The sequence below is a fragment of the Babylonia areolata genome, chromosome 3 (assembly GCF_041734735.1).
Source record: "Babylonia areolata isolate BAREFJ2019XMU chromosome 3, ASM4173473v1, whole genome shotgun sequence".
NCBI lineage: Eukaryota > Metazoa > Mollusca > Gastropoda > Neogastropoda > Buccinidae > Babylonia > Babylonia areolata.
Genome location: NC_134878.1, coordinates 11,948,580 through 11,967,966, shown reverse-complemented (window position 1 = coordinate 11,967,966; position 19,387 = coordinate 11,948,580). Strand labels below are relative to the sequence as shown.

At 37.7% G+C, this 19,387-nt stretch overlaps 1 protein-coding gene across 3 annotated transcripts in view; it reads right to left on the bottom strand.

Moving 5' to 3' along the window:
- The window catches only part of LOC143279731 (AP-3 complex subunit delta-1-like), a 66,027-nt gene that overhangs the window by 25,704 nt on the left and 20,936 nt on the right, over positions 1–19,387 (bottom strand). For 2 of the 3 annotated variants that reach the window (XM_076583853.1, XM_076583854.1), the window contains 8 exons: positions 16,988–17,095; positions 15,399–15,528; positions 14,779–14,918; positions 12,803–12,876; positions 12,320–12,369; positions 11,205–11,254; positions 4,472–4,520; positions 1,329–1,623 (listed from right to left, as the gene is read on the bottom strand). In XM_076583853.1, coding sequence (XP_076439968.1) covers positions 1,329–1,623; positions 4,472–4,520; positions 11,205–11,254; positions 12,320–12,369; positions 12,803–12,876; positions 14,779–14,918; positions 15,399–15,528; positions 16,988–17,095 — 896 coding nt within the window. The remainder of the gene's footprint in view (positions 1–1,328; positions 1,624–4,471; positions 4,521–11,204; positions 11,255–12,319; positions 12,370–12,802; positions 12,877–14,778; positions 14,919–15,398; positions 15,529–16,987; positions 17,096–19,387) is intronic. The other variant, XM_076583855.1, reaches the window with a different exon arrangement.

Here is a 19,387-nt window from a genome sequence, read left to right as displayed (position 1 = left end):
CTGAAACACTACACAATATGTAAGTATTATCACTGTATGATGTATCACTGTATGTATGTATGCATCATTGTGTGTATATATGACGGCACATACCTACATGATCATGTATCCATGTTCATATGTGTGTACGTAAAAATATGTGTCTATGCACACTCATTACCATACGAGAATTTCACTGTAATTTCGCTGTGTATTCTCGTTTCCTTTATGTAAGCATCTAAATGGACTTTAATATGAAAGGCATCACCAGATGTGAAAAGCATCATCAGAACCATGTTTGACAAACAGAAAAGAATCCTCCTTACATACACAAAAATGAAAAATAGAAAAAAAACCCACCATACTAGCCACTCTAAGTTGGTCACACACCGGTCAGTCTACATCACTCTAAACACCATACTAGCCACTCCAAGTTGGTGACACACCGGTCAGTCTACATCACTCTAAACACCATACTAGCCACTCCAAGTTGGTGACACACCGGTCAGTCTACATCACTCTAAACACCATACTAGCCACTCCAAGTTGGTGACACTCTGGTCAGTCTACATCACTCTAAACACCAAACTAACCACTCCAAGTTGGTGATACACTGGTGATTATACATCATTCTAAACACCATACTAGCCACCCCAAGTTGGTGACACACTGGTGACTATACATCACTCTAAACGCTACACTCACCATTCAAAGTTGGTGACACCAGTGACTCTACAACACTGAAACACCACACTAACCCCTCAAAGTTGGTGACAAATTGATGACTCTACATCACTCTGACACCACACTAGCCACTCCAAGTTGGTGACTCTCCATCACTCTTAACACCACACCTGCCACTCCAAGCTGGTGACACATTGGAGACTGTACAACACTGCAACACCACACTAACCCCTCAAACCTGGTGATTAGCTGATGACTCTACATCACTCGAAACGCCACGCTCACCACTCAAAGTTGATGACACACTGGCAACTCCACATCACTCTAATCACCACAGTCACCACTCAAAGTTGGTGACAAACTGACAACTCTACATCACTCTTAACACCACACTCACCACTCAAAACTGGTAACAAACTGGCGACTCTACAACACCGAAACACCACACTAACCACTCAAACTTGGTGACAAACTGGTCACTCTACATCACTCTAGACATCACAATAAACCCCTCAAACTTGGTGACAAAAGTGACGACTCTCTTCATCGTTCTCTATAAAACACCACACACTCACCACTCAAAGTTGGTGACAAACACAACAAAAACCCCACACACTCACCACTCAAAGTTGGTGACAAACACAACAAAAAACCCACAAACTCACCACTCAAAGTTGGTGACAAACTGGTAGTTGGACTGCGAGCAGATGACGATGATCTTGGACAGCAGCTCGTCACGGTAGTGCGAGCCCTCGGCCTTGTCCATGTGCACCATGAGCTTCTTGACAATTTCCATCAAGTTCTTCTTGGTGACCATGCCATAAAGCAGGTCCAGGGCCCGCAGGCGGATGCTCTCATCCTTGTCATCCAGGCACTGCAGCACCAGGTCCTTGTGGCCCTGCACTGACTTGGGGTGGGAGGCCAGGATGCGGGACATGGCCAGCAGGCCCAGGTATTTCACTGAAAAATACAGCTTCTTTTCATTTTCACTTTCTTCTTCTTCTTCATTCGTGGGCTGCAACTCCCATGTTCACTCGTATGTACACAAATGGGCTTTTACCTGCATGACCATTTCCACCCCCGCCATGTATGCAGTCATACTCCGTTTTCAGGGGTGTGCATGCTGGGTATGCTCTTGTTGCCATAACCCACACAACGCTCACATGGATTACAGGACCTTTAACGTGCATATTTGATCTTCTGGTTGTATATACACACAAAGGGGGTTCAGGCATTATCAGGTCTTTGATCTTCTGGTTGTATATACACACAAAGGGGGTTCAGGCACTATCAGGTCTGCACATTGTGTTGACCTGGGAGATCAGAAAAATCTCCACCCTTTACCCACCAGGCGCTGTTATCATGATTTTAACCCAGGGCCCTCAGATTGAAAGTCTTAACACTTTAACCACTTGGCTATTACGCCCGTCACTTTCAATTTCACAAAGGAAGCGTCACTGTGTTTGGACAAATCCATATATACATTACACCGTACCTGCAAGGCAGATGCCTGACCAGCAGCATAACCCACCCAACACATTTAGTGAAGTCTTGAGTGCATGTAAATATACTTGTGCATCTATCAGAGTCCATATACATTACACCACACCTGCTAGGCAGATGCCTGACCAGCAGCAACAACCCAACACAGTTTGTCAGGTCTTGAGTGCATTCATTTATATTTGTGTACCTATCAGAGTGGACTCCTTCCACAGAATTTTGCTGGAGGGCAACACCTATGTCACCATTGGTTTATTTTCAGTGTGCATAGTGCATGCTGTATATGGAACCTCTGTTTTACTGTCTCATCCAAACAATCAGACACTCAGTAATATGACCCGGATTGGAACCAGACCCTCATGGGTGATGTACTGGCAGATGTGCCTCTTAACCATTCTGCTACCTTCATCCTCAGCACACACAATAAGGACTATAGTTAGTTGTTGTTTTTTTTTGGTTTGTTTACCTGTTGTTTTTCTTCTTTTTTTTCCCCTTCCCTTAAATGTTGTATTCTTTAACAGTGACCATTGCAAGGTATATTTACACACATCGAATATGACAATGTTCAAGTTAGTAGATACAAATGATTTCAGATTACAATGATACAAAAATTACATGGAAATAACAATAGCCCTTCTCTATTTTTTTCTGTCTGACTGAATGTCTCTGAAAACACACAGAACAAAGACCATAATTCTTACTCTATTTTTCTGCCTCAATGTCTCTGGAAAAAAATTGTCGGAATGTCTCTATGAAAAGACACAAAACACAAAGGCCATAGTTCTTTCTCTATTTTTCTGCCTGAATGTCTCTGCAAAAAAAACAACAACCCAACATAGTTCTTTCTATATTTTTCTGCCTGAATGTCTCTGAAAACACACAGGACAAAGACAATGGTTCTTTCTATAATTTTCTGTCTCAATGTCTGGTGGGGAAAAAAATAATTAAATAAAAGAGCAAAAAACAAAACAAAAAACCATAACAGCCATTGTTCTTTGTCTATGTCTCTTGGAGAAAAAAAGAACAAAGGCTCTTTCTTCCCTTTTCTAATATTTTTTCCTATCTCTTTTTTTTTTTTTTTACACCGAGATAGGACTATTGTGTGCAGCAAGGTTTTTCAGTCATGATCTTGTAAAGTCAATAATTTTTTTTAAAAAGGTTTTCAAAGACATTGATGACTTTCTCTTAACACATCTAGTGAGACAGACAGAGAGAAAGAGAGTATTCAGGCAAATAATTCAGTGTATAGCACTGCATGCCAAAATATATACTTGTTCATTAATGCTAAATTCTAACGCACAAATGGCAGAACAAGCTGTCTTTCATAAACTGGGTTCCTCACAATCCCAACAATGGCAAGGAAAATCGTCTCCACTTTCCCTCCACTTTTATTTCACTCTGCATCTCAACCCCTGTTTACTTTCCCTACATCCCCATCAAGCTGTATCATATGTTGTCAGCAAATATAGATATTCTCTTTGATATCAATGCGAGAAAATATGAAAATGATCCCCCCCCACCCCCACCCCCAAATCCTACCTGCCTCTCTCCTTTTTATCTCTATGCCACAGCAAATTCAATTCATCCCCTGAGAAGCAATGCGGATTGCAAAAACATTTAACAACAGAAAACAGCAAATCTGAATAAAGCTCCTACATGGGGGAAAATGTAAAATCAAAAGCACTATAGTAGTATCCATATCATCATCAGACACAGAAAAAAATTTGTTTTTCTCCCCAGTAACATGTATGACATAATGTTCACAGTTTATATATATATATTTTTTTTAATTAATCAAATTCGGAACTGGATATTTTCAGTCCAACAAAATTACATTTTAGGTACAACAGGAATCCAAACCTGCCTTACACATACAAGTCAGTCACAAAAGCCAACGTTATGTATGTATGTATTTAAATCAATCTTGCCCTGAGTAACAAAAGGCAATTATTATTAACAGAAAAATATCCCTTAAAATGATGTTAAAGATATCCTGAAGCAAAAATCTGCGTATAAACAACTTCAAATATCTATAATCACAATCTCCTGCTAAGTTCTACAAACTTCTAAAATAAAACATGTTGATAAAACTAAACTGAGCAATGAATGTACAAAAAATAATAATAAATTCATAACACTAATCCAACTGAACACATTATCTACAAGTCTGACACAAGCAGCAGTACATACAATCAAGGGCATAAAATCATTTTTTGTTTGTTTTCCCCCTAAAAATCCAGCGACTAGCTTTTCTAAAAACAAGAGCTACGTCCACCAACTCAACTAGCAGCACAGACACACAACTTACAGTTTTGGTCAGAGTCTTCAATCAGGATCCTCAATTTCTGAACACAAAGCTGCAAACACATGGAACAAGGCATTGAGGGACCAGCAGCAGCATCAATAATTCAGCACCAGAATGGGACTGGTCTCAGTAACTACTGTCTTACTTCCTATGACGAACAATTCCAGAATGGAATTAATCGGCGGGGGCGTGGGGGGGGATAGTGTTCTAACTCCATGACCATACAGTCCAGCACGTCTGTTTAAATATAACAGATAAACCAGGACCAAAATGGTCAGAATGAACAACTATTCTCTTATCTTCCAAACATTAAAGAATTCAAGTGTATTACGTTTATAATATTAATAATAGTGTTTGAACACAGACAAGTGTTTTGTTGTTGTTGTTTCTTCTTCGTTTTTTAATCCAAAGTGTTGGGGTTTTGTTTTTTTTGTTTTTTAATGATGTGCCTCACCAATAACAGAGCAAAATGATACCAGGATTATACTGAGCAGTCGCTTAATTCAAGTCCTTCCTTTTCACAAATTGCAACTTCTATCATCAAGAAGCATTCAAGCTGCTATACAATAGATCCTCTCAAATACCAATTTGCCTGTTTTGTAAAAGGCAACTGCATATCCTGACTTTATATGTTACAGGAGATGGAAGTAAGAGCGAACGTAACAAAAGGACTTGGACATCAATACAAACTAGATGGCAGAAGAAGAGAGAAGAATCCACATGCCATTTAATATAAAGCAATGAGAATCCAGCTACAGTCTTCCAAGTTTGGTAACCGCTTCATTTCTACTGAATGCGACATTACCTTTCAATATTATCCACACAAAGCAAATTCATGTTCTGATACCGACAACTTTACTTGATACCATTCACCTTGTCTCAGTGAGGAAAAAGCGGGGAGAAAACTTCCCTTCCTAATGTTCAATAAAATCTAGTTTCTCTCATGCTTTTTGGAAACTTATTACAAAAAGAGGGGTGTAATTTTAATTCAGCTCCTGCACATTATCAACAAGGAGATGACTGGATAAATACCTATGTTCTTATTTCAATGTCATGCTATTCACACGCAAAAGAGGGAAGCAGTCAACTCTCTAATCTGTTATGAAACCATAACATACATTTGAGAACTATAACCTTCCCAACAACTGTCTGATTCAATACATGTAAGTATTATGACAGTATCAATGTCAGAACTTCACCAGCCAATGGCTGGACATACATGCCTGATTATGAAGAAAGAGTGGGAGAGAAACAGACAGACAGGCAGACAGAAACCCTACACACATCTCAAACCAGACAATACCTAAAGACATCAACTATAACATACAAATAGCCCTAAACTGATCACAAGTATGCATCACCTTGCCTAGATTCTACCACTGCTTAGAACTCTAGACTTGTGAGAGAATACAAACTTGATCCCTTCTCCTCAGAGAAACAAACAACAAATCCATTTCTCCCGAACCGTTCGGCAAAACCATTACCAAATTCATGAAAAGAACAGCATTATATTCACTGACACCTCACTTTAATGAAAAGATTCACAAACATCTCTTGCTGGAGTGCACATCAGAGAAAACATCTGTTGTTGTTGTTCTTCTTCTTCTACTTTCAGTTCTTACCACGTCCAGACTTTTCACACGAGTTCAATTTGACACAGACAAAGCCAGGCTCAAGCCAGCCAGCTTCATGCAGGAACAATAACGAAAGCATCTACTTCCAAGCACATCAGGAGTTCAGGACAGTCTCCCATTACATACATACATTAACAGTGTCCTTACAGTCAATGTGACAGACAGGAAGGGAGGTGGGGGTAGGGAGGGGGGGGGGGGGGGGTTGTGAAGGAACTGAAGACCAGTGTGAGGGAGTGGAGAAGGAACAAGAAGATAAATATGGAGGACATATGACATGAAAACTGAGACAGACAGAAAGTGAGAAAGAGAAAGGCTGGGGAAGAGGACACTATCACAGAACATGTGCACACATGTACTGGTAAGTCTGCTCACATGTGTGTACTTGCACTGCAAATGCATGCACTACGAGCTCTGTGGTGTGGTGTGTGTGTGTGTGTGTGTGTGTGTGTGTGTGTGCACGCGCTTGCGTGCATGTGTGATGTGGTTTGGTGTGGTGTGGTGTGCGTGTGTGTGTGAATGTGTCTTTGTATCTGTGTGCGCACACAGTCACATGCAGGTGTCAGGAGAAAGCGTATGTGTGTGTATGTTTTGCAAACACAATGAGATATGCGTCTGCTCACTAACAGGAAGCAAAGCACACATGAGTGAGTGTGTAAAAGACTGATGTGGACCAGCAGTGGAAATGGTGTGTGTACATGTACGTGTGGAAAAGCCACACCTATGCACATCACAAACGCCTGGAATGTCAACAACTGGATTAAACAGCAATACATATATTAACTTGATCAAACTGAATAACCCACATCTCACAACTTACAAAATACCCAGGGGACGGGAGGGGGGGGGGATGTTGGGGGAAGGGGATATATTAGTCTCCAACTGATGATTATCATGAAGTAAACGAAAACATATTAAGGTACCTAACATGAAGTAAACAGTCTGCAGTAAGATTAACTTTCATTAAAGAGCATCAATATCTATGTTCCTCTCAAATATGACAGTGCTGGTCCAAACCTATTTTTTAAAATGTGTTAAATGAATATATTATTTAGATTTTTTCTGTAGCTGCTGTTTGGATTTTTTTCAAAATCAAGTTTGTAATGGTGGCTTTACGACATCCAACAGTTCACATTTTTTGTCCGACAGATAGACAAAGGCAAACACACACAAACTGTGACAAAAAGATAAAAAAAACAAGTAAAAATAATGTTTTAAAAGGCAACAACATGAAGGAACAGTAAAACAACAATCTGAGAAATTCTACTCAATGCTCCTGGCAATGTGAAATTTACTCCGACAACAACAACAAACAAAAAGGATAGCAGTGAGAGCAAATACTGTCCATGAATAAAATTTCAGCAACCCCGCTTTTCTATCCCTTACATTTTCTTCCTACTTCTCACCCTCGAACATGGCCATGACTTCTCTACATTCATTTTCCCAACTCCAGAACCAAAGTTCCATCTTCAGAAAAAGCTTCAAAAAAACTACTAAACAATAATACACAGCAAAGTGATCCCCCCCCCCCACCCCCCCCACCCCCATCCCCTGCCCCCCACTTTCCCCCTCCTTTAAATGCTGTATCCTTTTCATAAATACAATAAAAACAGTGAAAATCAAGGTCAAGGAAAAATGGGGAGGGTACAAGGATAAAGACTGAACAGAAAAGACAGGGACAAAATATGCAAGAGAAAAAAGTGGGACAAAAAAAAAAAAAAAAAAAAAAAAAATCCAAGAGGAAGAAAAACTGTGAGGGAAGGAGAGGAACGGACTGAATGGGGGGAAGGAAAAAAAAAAAGGAGAGACAGAGAGAGAGAAGGAAATCTCTCAGTAAGTTCTGCACAGTGTCTATTACTTTGGAAAAGACTAAACATTATCTGCAAATATTTGGCCATGACCTAAGATGAAAATTTATTTTAAAACATTCTAAGGCAACAACAACAACAAAAAAAGAGATACATATATATATATATTCCACTAAATCCACTAGACACAGGGGCTTATCACAAAGCCTTATTTTGTTCACAAAAGCCTGCACAACTACAAGTCAAAAATAATTCCTTCACACAATTTTCAGATTCACTACCACTGAGTACCAGAAAAATGCGTTAAAATTCTTATCTTTTAATCGCCTCACAGAACTGTGCACAACAATTAAACACAAAGAAATGACAAGAAGCAAAAACAAAATGCATGAATGGCATTTTATATCAATGCACCTGCAGTCTACAAATGGCAAGAAACAAGAGCAATCTATATTGCTGTCTATATTCCAAGCTATAGAAACATGCTACACAACACTACTTTCTCTATGCTCCAAGCAACAAAAACCAATCATATACATAATCAAAGATGTATTCAGGCTGAAACTGGTTACAATATCAATACCAAAGCATGCGTTTAGGTAAACTGTATGTTAAAATCAAACAGTGTATAAGACACAGAATTGGAAGCTCTTACAGACAGATACTCAAAATGACTACAAAATTTCATATTCCACAAGGTTTACTGAAAGTCAGGAGAAAAGTATAAAAAAAAAGAAAAAGAAGTAAATTCAACAGTCAGAAAAAGCATGCAGAAGAAAAATACAATATGTTCTGCTAAAACCTATCATTTTTGCTGACCCATCACGAAAACACTTCCAAACTCATCATGATTTTTGTTAACTGTCTTCAACAAAGGAATCACTGGAACATCTTAAAATTATCATTTTTCTATCTGTATCAATATATGCATCTATCTATCTGTGTGTATGTGTGTGTGTGTGTGTGTGTGTGTGTGTGTGTGTGTGTGTGTGTGTGTGTGTGTGTGTGTGTATCAATATTAACAGATATATCTCTGTATCTATCTCTCTATATCTACATATCTATATAAATCTGAAATGGGGAAAGGGTCTTTATATTCTCCCCATACAGTAAAGTGGGGTTTTTTGGGGTTTTTTTTCTTTCTTTCTTTTTTTTTTCTCTCTCTCCTTTGAATCGGAGGTTGTATTCAAACTTCATCACGGTCAACAGTGCCATTCTATTCACTATACACAATTTCAATGCTGGACCCGTCTTACTTTAGAATATAAAAGAGCAAAAAGGCCAATACTAAACATGCAAGAAAGTCTCTCCAACAACACATCTTGACATTCCACACAAAGCGGTTGACAAATACGTATTAATAACACTGTACTGCTTAAGTACAAAACACCACTTGCTGACAGAGCAGACATTATCAACTAAAAAACAACAACAAGAACTAGTCAACACAGTCTAGCTACTCTACACTCTTCAGTTGTCATGCATATTGTTCACAATCACAGCCACCATCACAAGCTTTTATAACTATGCTTTGCAAAGCTTTGCAGTTTTGAAACAAAAACTATGCTTTGCAAAGGGTCACAGTTTTGAACAAAATTATGCCTTGCAAATGTTAGCATTAAAAAAAACACATAAAAACCTGTATGCTTGGCAGAAGCTAATATTCTTCCAAACTAAGCTTTACAAAGCTGTCAACAAACGTTCTGAAAACTTTCCTGAATCAACTAATGAAGTTTCGAATTCAGTTCAATTTGCACTTTATAAAATTCAACCACAATCTCAAAACAACAACAAAATGAGTCAGAGTGAAAACAGCTGTCTGCTAAATCTTATCAACCGTATCTCAAATAATAAAAGGAGCTATACATGTATCCAAATGTCCTATTGTTTCTACACTGTGATCAATTATAAACCATATAACAGAGCATAAAATCAGTGTTGCATTTGTTTTTGCAATATGTGAATGGATGGAGGAATTTGAAGAATAAATAATCATGGACGGTTCAGCATATTTTAAATCGAATTCATACAGGTGTGCTGGAGGAATAACAAACAGAACAGAATACATAAGGCAGGGTCATCAGTGATAGGTAAGAGAACACAACTGAGAGGAAACTTTTTTATTATTATTATTATTAATGGTGTGGGTTGATAGGGAAAATAATGAAAGGGATACTGAAAAATATATACAAATAAGTATGCTTCTTCAAAATTTTCACATCCCTCCCAATCACTACCCTAACCCTTTATCAATGTAAAAACAAAACACTTCTCCCCTTTTCCCCATAAACCAGCTACCACGAGAATACAAACCAACATTAAATCATTAACAATCTTAAAATTACTCAACAAACAAACAAATCCTTCACAAGTTGGACAAACCAACCTATAAACATTCTATCACAATAATTACATTACACATCCCAGAGGCGGTGAGGGGGTGTCACTTATTCATTAAAATGTATCACAGTTATCTCGTTTCATGACAAACATGATGCACCATCATAGCAGCAACAGGGGAGACAAGGCCTAATGCAGGAATATCCACAAGCACAAACAAGAGTGCGATACTTGTACGCATTCCTTTAGACAATTACTTATCACTTTTCCCAGGACCATCAAATAAAAATTTTTTTTAAAAATCAACTATGATAATCATAAAAGAAGCATAACCAAACTCAACAAAATCATCCGAGCCAGGCAAAAGAAATGAACGTAATTTCTAAGATTTTTTTTTTCTTTTTAATCAATGCAACTCAGAATGCAAACAAAAATATAATCCTATGCTTCATTCCTCCAATTATGATAAATAAAAAGAAATAAACGGAGGAAGTAAAGAATGATCATATAACGATACCATAACAGTCCCTTTCATCAAGTCAGTTTGGAAAACTAAGAATACAAAAACAAATTTAAACTAGAAAATATATGGAATACAAACGAAACGCATAAAGAGAAACAAAAGGAGGAGAGATTGATTCAAAGAAAGAAAGAAGGAAGAATACAAGACGAAAAAAAATAACAGTAAGTTAAAAAAAAATATATATATACTTCCCCTCCAAACCCAAAATAAATTATCAAAAAGAACCAAGGAATAATAAACAAATCTGCTTTTATGAGCAACATAAAGACAAAGAAAATAATATAATCATAACCAACTAAAAAGAAAAAAAAAAAAAGCACCACTACATCCCTCAACCCATTATTAGAAATTTGAAGAATAAATAATCATGGATGAGTTCACCGTTAAGGGGGAGCAACTAGCAGACAAGGGAAGTAAGCACGTTGGACATGTACCTGAATAGAGGCAGAGTGGTTGGGAATGCCTGAAGATATAGAAACGAGTACTGTAAGTGAGAGGAAAAAAACACATTCAAGTCAGCAAATATCACATCATCCTTCTTCTCCTGCAATCACAACTGTGGCATGTATTAGTTCAAGGCATACAAACTATACTAAATATTTTTTTTTTTACTGAATGTAAATGGCAAAATTACCAGATATGAAAGAAAAAAAAATGATTGTAATACACAAATCAATCTTTTCTTTCGTCAACAAGCAACAGAAATTCAAGTTGTATAGGACAAATATGCAGACATTTAGTTTCATCAATTACTCCATTAAATTAATTCTTTATAAATTATTCTTTAACCATTGAAAAAATATATATACATATCAATCATATCTGACTTCAATAGTAATGGCTATTTAAAAAGTAATGTCAAAACTGGTTTTAACATAAAACTGCAATGCTTACATCAGAAATTAAAACTAAAAACCATCATAAACACTTCTGTCATATAGTCATTAATCATATTCATACACACACACACACACACACTTCTCTGTGTATGTGTGGGAGAGATATGTTTGTATTCCAGTTATTATCTCACATAATTTAGACTCATTTTTTCCAAAACATAAAATTGCTTACATTATGAGGTGCAACAAATCCAGATTTGCCATATCCAGTTCCAAACAAAAAAGTACACCACAAAGCATAAAGCTATTTCTTCTTCTTTCATTTTTTTTTTTTTTTTTCAATCCACTTTGTGTTGTTTTTCTGTTGAGAAGTTGCTAGATTTGCTTTCTGCTGTCCATTACAAAATAATTTCCTCACACACACACACACACAAAGAAATGACTGACAGGAGGACATGAAATATAGGAAGAGTAGAAATCAAGCAATGTCACATATTGCTCTATATTTTTATATCTTTTTACAAAATCTTATCAGTTCAAATGAGATACTTTCTAACAAGATCATTTAGGGAAAAAAAAGTTAACATCACACACACACACACACACACACACATTCTATTTCATACACTTATCTCATTTACACCCACACACGCACCCACACACTGTCAAATGGTGAAAGCAAAACAGATCAAGAGGAGCTACACACTGACCTGCTATCACAGTGTTGATGCACTCATACAGCAGCGACATGGCCGATGTACTGAAACACACGCATACACGCTCACTGCATATCCATTGAGGAAAGAAAGCTTAAACCCAAGTGACAGGAGAGAAACTTCCCACTGAGGATGAGATAAAAAAAAAATTGTAAAAAGCAGTTAGGAGCAAGAACCCACAATGATTTCTGTACAAATGAAAGCGCCATCCTTTTAACATGAACTGGCAGTCATTCTTGCAAAACTAAACGCATGAACATTCCTACATACACAGACAGACTCATATACACAAACTGGACACACATACACCAAAAATACTTCAAAGCTCAAACACACACACACACTCCACATAAAATATCATTCACAGATCCACGCACTAGCATACATTAAGAGCACATGCATTCGTTCATATACTCGTGTGTACACAAGTGCCCGTGCATGCATGAACTCACGCACACAAACACCTCAAAATGTTACCTGTGTATGAGGTTGGTCAGTGGTTCAATCAACTTCTTGCCTAGCCTGGGCTCCAGGGGTGTCAATGCTCCAAACTGATGGAGACAAAAAAATCCACACATAAAAACTGTCAGTAACAAAAACAGAACTGCCGAGTCTAATAAAACTGACAAATTGAGAAAGTCTGTAAAAAAGACAACAAAAAAACAACAACTGTAGGTTGTCAAATAAGACTCACTTTGGTGAGAGGTGTCGACGTTTCTGACTCAAGTCTGCCTTCAGGGACCATGACTCAGTGGAAATGACAGTGGAGGGAAGGGCAAGACCCGGGAGAAGTTTTTAGTATTACTGAGCAGAAAAAGCAAAGACGGGCAGAGATGTCAGCACAGATCAGGTTACGGACATCTAGAGAAATGGTTCAGCGGTCTGTAGAAGAAGAAAGGTCTTGAGCAGCCTGTGGGGGTGGAAGAAAAAAGCGTTGTAGCAGTGGTAGTCAGCAGCAGTAGTGGTAGCAGCAACAGCAGCAGCAGCAGCAGTAGTGGCAGTAGTAGTAGTAACATAAATGACAACAGCGATACTAGTTAAGAAAACTGAAGTGAAAGGACATATATAAAAGGGTGGGGGAGAAAGGAAAAAAGGGAGGAAGGAGGAGGAACAGAGAGGCCAAAGAGGAAGAAAGAAACCAGTCTGATTTCACAACCAACAGTTTCTCCTTCCTTATGACCATTTTTTTTATCATCATTACAAAGTTATCTCCAGTAAGAAGACATCGTTACAAAACATCTGCATCGAAGTGTGTGACAAAACAGCATTAAACGACACTAAGGCAGCAGTCAGCAAAACAGACTGACAATTACCAAGTGGCTTTCCACCTCTTCAGTCCCACAACACATCCACGCATGATTCAGACTGACTGATTCCAGTCTTCTTCTAAAGACCTGGGCAAGTTCATAAGAGTCATTTTAACAGTAAATCACTTGGCACAGTAGTTTTCTACACAACAGGAATTAGACCCCCACCAGAGTCTGCAAAGCACCAGTGAGTCACAGTATAGTATTGGTAATTATAAGTGCCATAGGGGCTGTGACTAGCGGAAGAATGTTCAATAGGTTGCGAGTCTGCAAAATTCAACAGGCTACTTTGGCTAGAAAACTAAACTGGCACTGATGCAAAGTGGGTGAACATGTGAACAGAACAGAGATACAGTTTGTGCACACACTACACTCTCATATATACATGTACGGTGTGTCACACACTCTATATACAGAGGGTATCGATGATTGTTCATGGATGGAAAGAGAAATGGCCTGTCATGTCATGTCATACAATACTGTGCTGTGGTGTGTGGCATCTACAAGTTTGAGAGTCTGTATTTTATACTGTATAATGTATGAAAAACCAAAGCGCATACATACACACATGTGCATAGTGTGTGAGCAAATGTGTGTCTGTCATGTGAAGATGTATGTCTACCATTGTTTCTGTTATGCATGTGTGGGTGTATGTGTGAATGTGTGTCGTGATATTTTACATTCATTCGCTTAATTATCACCATTGTTGTCTTATTTATTTATTTATTTTTTATTATTATCATTTTATTAGTATTACTATTATTATTACTACTACCTTTTTCTATATTATAATTATTATTTATTTATTTATTTACTTATTTATGTAAGCTTATCTATTATTTATTCCCCCCCCCCCTTTTTTTCTTTTTTTTTTTCTCAAGGCCTGACTAAGCGCGTTGGGTTACGCAGATGTGGTGTAGCGTATATGGTTTGTCCGAGCGCAGTGACGCCTCCTTGAGCAACTGAAACTGAAACTGAAACTCATGTGTCAGTGTAAAACAAAAACAATTGTGTATTTCACCTCAGCATGTACGAGGCCATACATCTCAGCATTACAATGACTGAGCTCACAAACGTGTGGCCAACAAACTGCACCAAGACCACAACCCTGCACACTCCACCAGACCATTGAGACGAGACACTGACCAGCTTGATGATCTTGATGAGGACCCAGTTGTTGGTGGAGGTGGTCATCAGCTTGAAGAAGAGCGGGGCCAGGGACAGGTAGTTCTTGGGGTTCTTCCGGGCCAGCTCGCAGATCACGTTCACCACCGCTGACTGCACACCTGCCAGGGCACAACACCACTCCTCAAGCAGACAGGCTTCACCAGCAATTCACCATCACTTGCCAAGAGCCATTTCCTCTACTCTCTACACTGGTACATAGACACGAATTCTATAGTCATCCATATTATGGCTTCAAGCCCAGGGATGACACAGGTCCTCACCAGTCTTTAAAAGACTGTTTCAGTCAAGACCTTCAAGGAACTCAGCAACCCCAAAACAACAAAAATAAAAAACAGTGATTCGGCACACTTTGCAAACAGAGTTCTCACCACATCTGAGTCTGCAGAAGGTTAGTAAACAGATAGAGGAAGATCCTCAAAATGTAGGCGATTCAACTGTCTCTCACACACACACACACACACACACACACACACACACACACAAATAAATTGGCACATACACACACACATGCGTAAGCACACACACACACACACACACATCAGCACAACCACTAACACAATGATAATCTATTCCTTTACCAGGATCTGGATCCTCCAGCTTCTCCTTGAGGCGTGGAAAAGCAGGTCGCAAGGCTTCAGGAAACTGCAGGAACACCTTGTACATGATCAGAACTGCCTTCTTACGCAGGTACGGCTTGGACGATGAGATCTGTCATAGAGAAAGCAGACAGTTCAATATGGGGTAGATTTCAATTTTCAGTTGTTTCACTCTGACTGTGAGGTTCAACAGAACCGCCTTCTTACACAGGTACAGCCTGGATGATGAGATCTGTCATGGAGAAAGCAGACAGTTCAATATGGGGTAGATTTCAATTTTCAATCTGACTGTGGATTCATACAGAACTGCCTTCTTACATACACAAGTATGGCTTGGACGATGAGATCTGTCATGTTCAATATGAGAAATATTTCAGCTTTCATAATACCTATTATCTCCAAACAGAGAAATTCATTTGTGGTGTGTGTTGCACACCCAATACACAAGAATCATAATCATTCAATATGAATACATAAAAGATATAAAATGTTTAAATGCTGAGTCGACATCAACCTCACATACAATAATCACAATCATACATAAGCAACAATCACAGTAAGAGAAGAGACATAAGACATAATACAACACAGACATACCATTAAAAACAAGGCCCAAAACAGTATTTTGATTTAACACAAGGAAAAAATGCACGCACGCATGCCCCCCCAACCCACCCACCCCAAACACACACACCGTCTTGTTTTATCACAAATGGGAGCACAGACACACACCAGAACTGTTTAAATCATCACTGTTTAACTTGTTTGTTGACAGGCTCAGATGTTCTGAACCTTGAAACAACTTGAGTATGACTAAAAGTAAATTCATGCACTTACTTGGATAGATTTACTGACTGGCTCATGGCTAAAAAATGATATAGAACTTAGAAGTTTTAGAACCTAATCTATCAGGAAATCTTTATTCACTCAATGCATTCCACAGCAAACACAACATGCACAGAATATCATTAGATTATTAATAATGATTCATATTATTAGCATTAATGGCTGCCCTCACCTCCATTATCACAATACACCCATGAAAAAAATTTCTGCAATTATCAATATGCTCGGACAAATGCAGAAATCACAAACTACCAGTGACATCTTGGACAAAGATAATTTCAGGATCTAACAACTTTGAAACATGGGCAGGCACAGTTATTATGAATGTGGGCAATCTGCCCCAATGAGAAGGAAAGGAGATGGTTCACGTTTCTGATGGAAAAAAAAAAAAAAAAAAGAGAAGAGACATGCCTCTCTGGGGAATACTGAAAGGTTTCCGGAGTATTCCCACAGACATGAACAAACTCGTTACTTTTTTTTTTCCAGGCCTTTTCAGTATCAGACTCAAAAAATTTCATTCCAAACACAAAAGCCAAAAACTGAACCAAAATTTCATCTGCTCCACCGCTTATGAGAGAAATGACAGATATCCTGTTATCAACATTCATTTTTAATCACCTGGAAATAAATGGATCTCTCTCTTTTTTTTTGTTTTTTTTTTCAAGGCTTTTCCAGACTTCCATGACTCTATACCACAAACCCTGGGTTTCCCCGGCAGCACTGACCAGTGTCATTATGTCGTTGGCCAGGTCACGGGCGAGATCTGCAGTGATGAAGCAGGCCAGTCCACTCAGAGCAACGCCAGCGTCATACATGTTGACGCTGCTCATGTCCTGAAACATGCCCACACAGCACAACGCCATTCAGTGTCTGTGTGTCACTGATCATCATCATCAGTTTCTTTCCGTGTGCATGCGTGTGCTCTATTCATCAAGAAAATTCTTTAAAATCTAACAGTATCAATCTTATGGGTTTTTTTTTTAAACAGCTATTCAATTTATGAACAAAGATATAGAAAAAAAAAAATTTAAAAACAGTACACACAAAATGTATACTATGTCTACAATTATTAGAATACACACAAACATGAAAAGTGAAGCTAACATGCACATGTACCCCAATCCCCCTCACCTTCCTCTCCCACTCCGCCCTACCACGCCCACACACACACTCACTCAGTGACTCGTGCATGCCTACTGGTACCAGTCTAACCATACACATGCAAATGCATGTTCACACGCACACACACACACACACACACACACACACACACACACACACAGAGTGATCCACCCATTTCTTAACCTGTCTTGTTCTTCTTATTTTTTTCAAGTCCATCAAAGAAAGAACTCAGGAAAGTAAATGTTGCCACTCTCAAATAAATTCAGAAATACTTTCTTTTTTTTTTTTCTTACAGGCTGCAAGTTCAACTTCATACAACTGGATTCTAACAGGTATTGTATGTGAATCTCAAAGTGCCGGGTTTTTTTTATGATAAAGAATGATACAAAATATCATGATTATCAAATGTTACTGAGGCCTCAAAACAAAAACAAAAAAAAGAGTAGGGTTGATACTGCCTTAGAAACTATACCAAACAGGTAAATCAAGCCCAGTAAATCAAAATCAGGATTTAAAAAATTGTTTGCCACAATCATGGTGTAAAAGGGCAGAGCGACCTATCATTTGAAAACTAATTCCCTTAAAACGACAGATGTTACAATCTCTAAACTGAACTGAGAACTTGTCGAAAATATATAACTAACACCACAGCTGCAGCAAATTGTACGGTCAGAGTAACACGATTTCCTTGATAATAAAACATTCCTGTCCCAGTTGTTGTTGTTGTATGATCTTCCTTTTCAACAAAACTAATTGAGACTGGGATAACCTACTGATACAGAGCAGATTTAAATAGATTCACTTTCCCTTTCAAATAAAAAGTTTTCAACACTCAAGTTGTGTGAACATGTAGACCACTGACTGTCAACAACTATACACTACAAGAAAATTGTGAAATTTAACATTCTGAAGTCCAAATCACTGGCTATATACAATATATATACTGTAGTAAAATTAAACAGTAATTCATATATTGATTTTCTTTTCTTTTTCAAATATAGGTCGTTTTGTTCTTATTGGTTATTCAAAATAATTCATAACATTTTTGTTTCTTTTCAATACAAATGAAAAACAAATTTTAACAAAAACCCTATGACATAAAAAAATAAAAGAGTTGGAGAGTTGGGGCTTCTTTATTTTTAATTAGGATACCACAAACTGACATTACCTACAATGAATTTGGGAAGAAAAAAAAACTGTCTGCAATCATTCAATCAAACCTGCATAATTCTTGTTGCAATTTCCAGACATATTATTTTTCGATACAAATAAAGAAACAAACTTAAAGAACAAATAATAAATAAAATTCAAATAAGGAACCCAAGTCATTATGATGCCATTTCTATTAAATCTATGCTACTTTTTAGAGTTGCCCGCTTTCATATCCATTTTCCATTTTATTTTCATAGACTAATTCAGGATGCATTAAGATAATTGGGTATCCAGAATGAAGTAAATATTACTGATGTTTCATGATCAATGTAAATTCTAACAAGAGGCAAAGCCTTCAAGACTCACTTGTGCTTCACGCTTTATCCTGTAAAGGAATCATTAGGAGGGGAAAAAAGAGATTTTAAGAATGGCTGAAAAGTGCTCTGTATTAAATATGATGGATAAGCTTGGGAGAAGAAAAAAGAAAAGAAAAGAAAAAAAAAAAATGTTTAAGATGAGAAAGATCAGTTTAAAGCAAATTAAGTCCCCTAGCATTAATTACAGAGTAATTTCCCTTTTTTACTATCTGCACCAAACGTTTGCAAAGTAAATAAAACTTCCATGCTTAGCAAAAGAAGTTCCTGTTTGAACAAAAAATGATAATAATGACTGCTCTTGTTGTTGTGTCAGAATATCAGATCAAAGATCCAAGTTTAGAGAATACAAAAAAATATAAATATAACAGTAAATGTAGTTTGCATATAATTAGGCTTCATTTTTTATTTTTTTTTGCCCATCCCAGAGGTGCAATAGGAGGAGTTTGTATTATACTCCATGTTTGGTGTTAAATA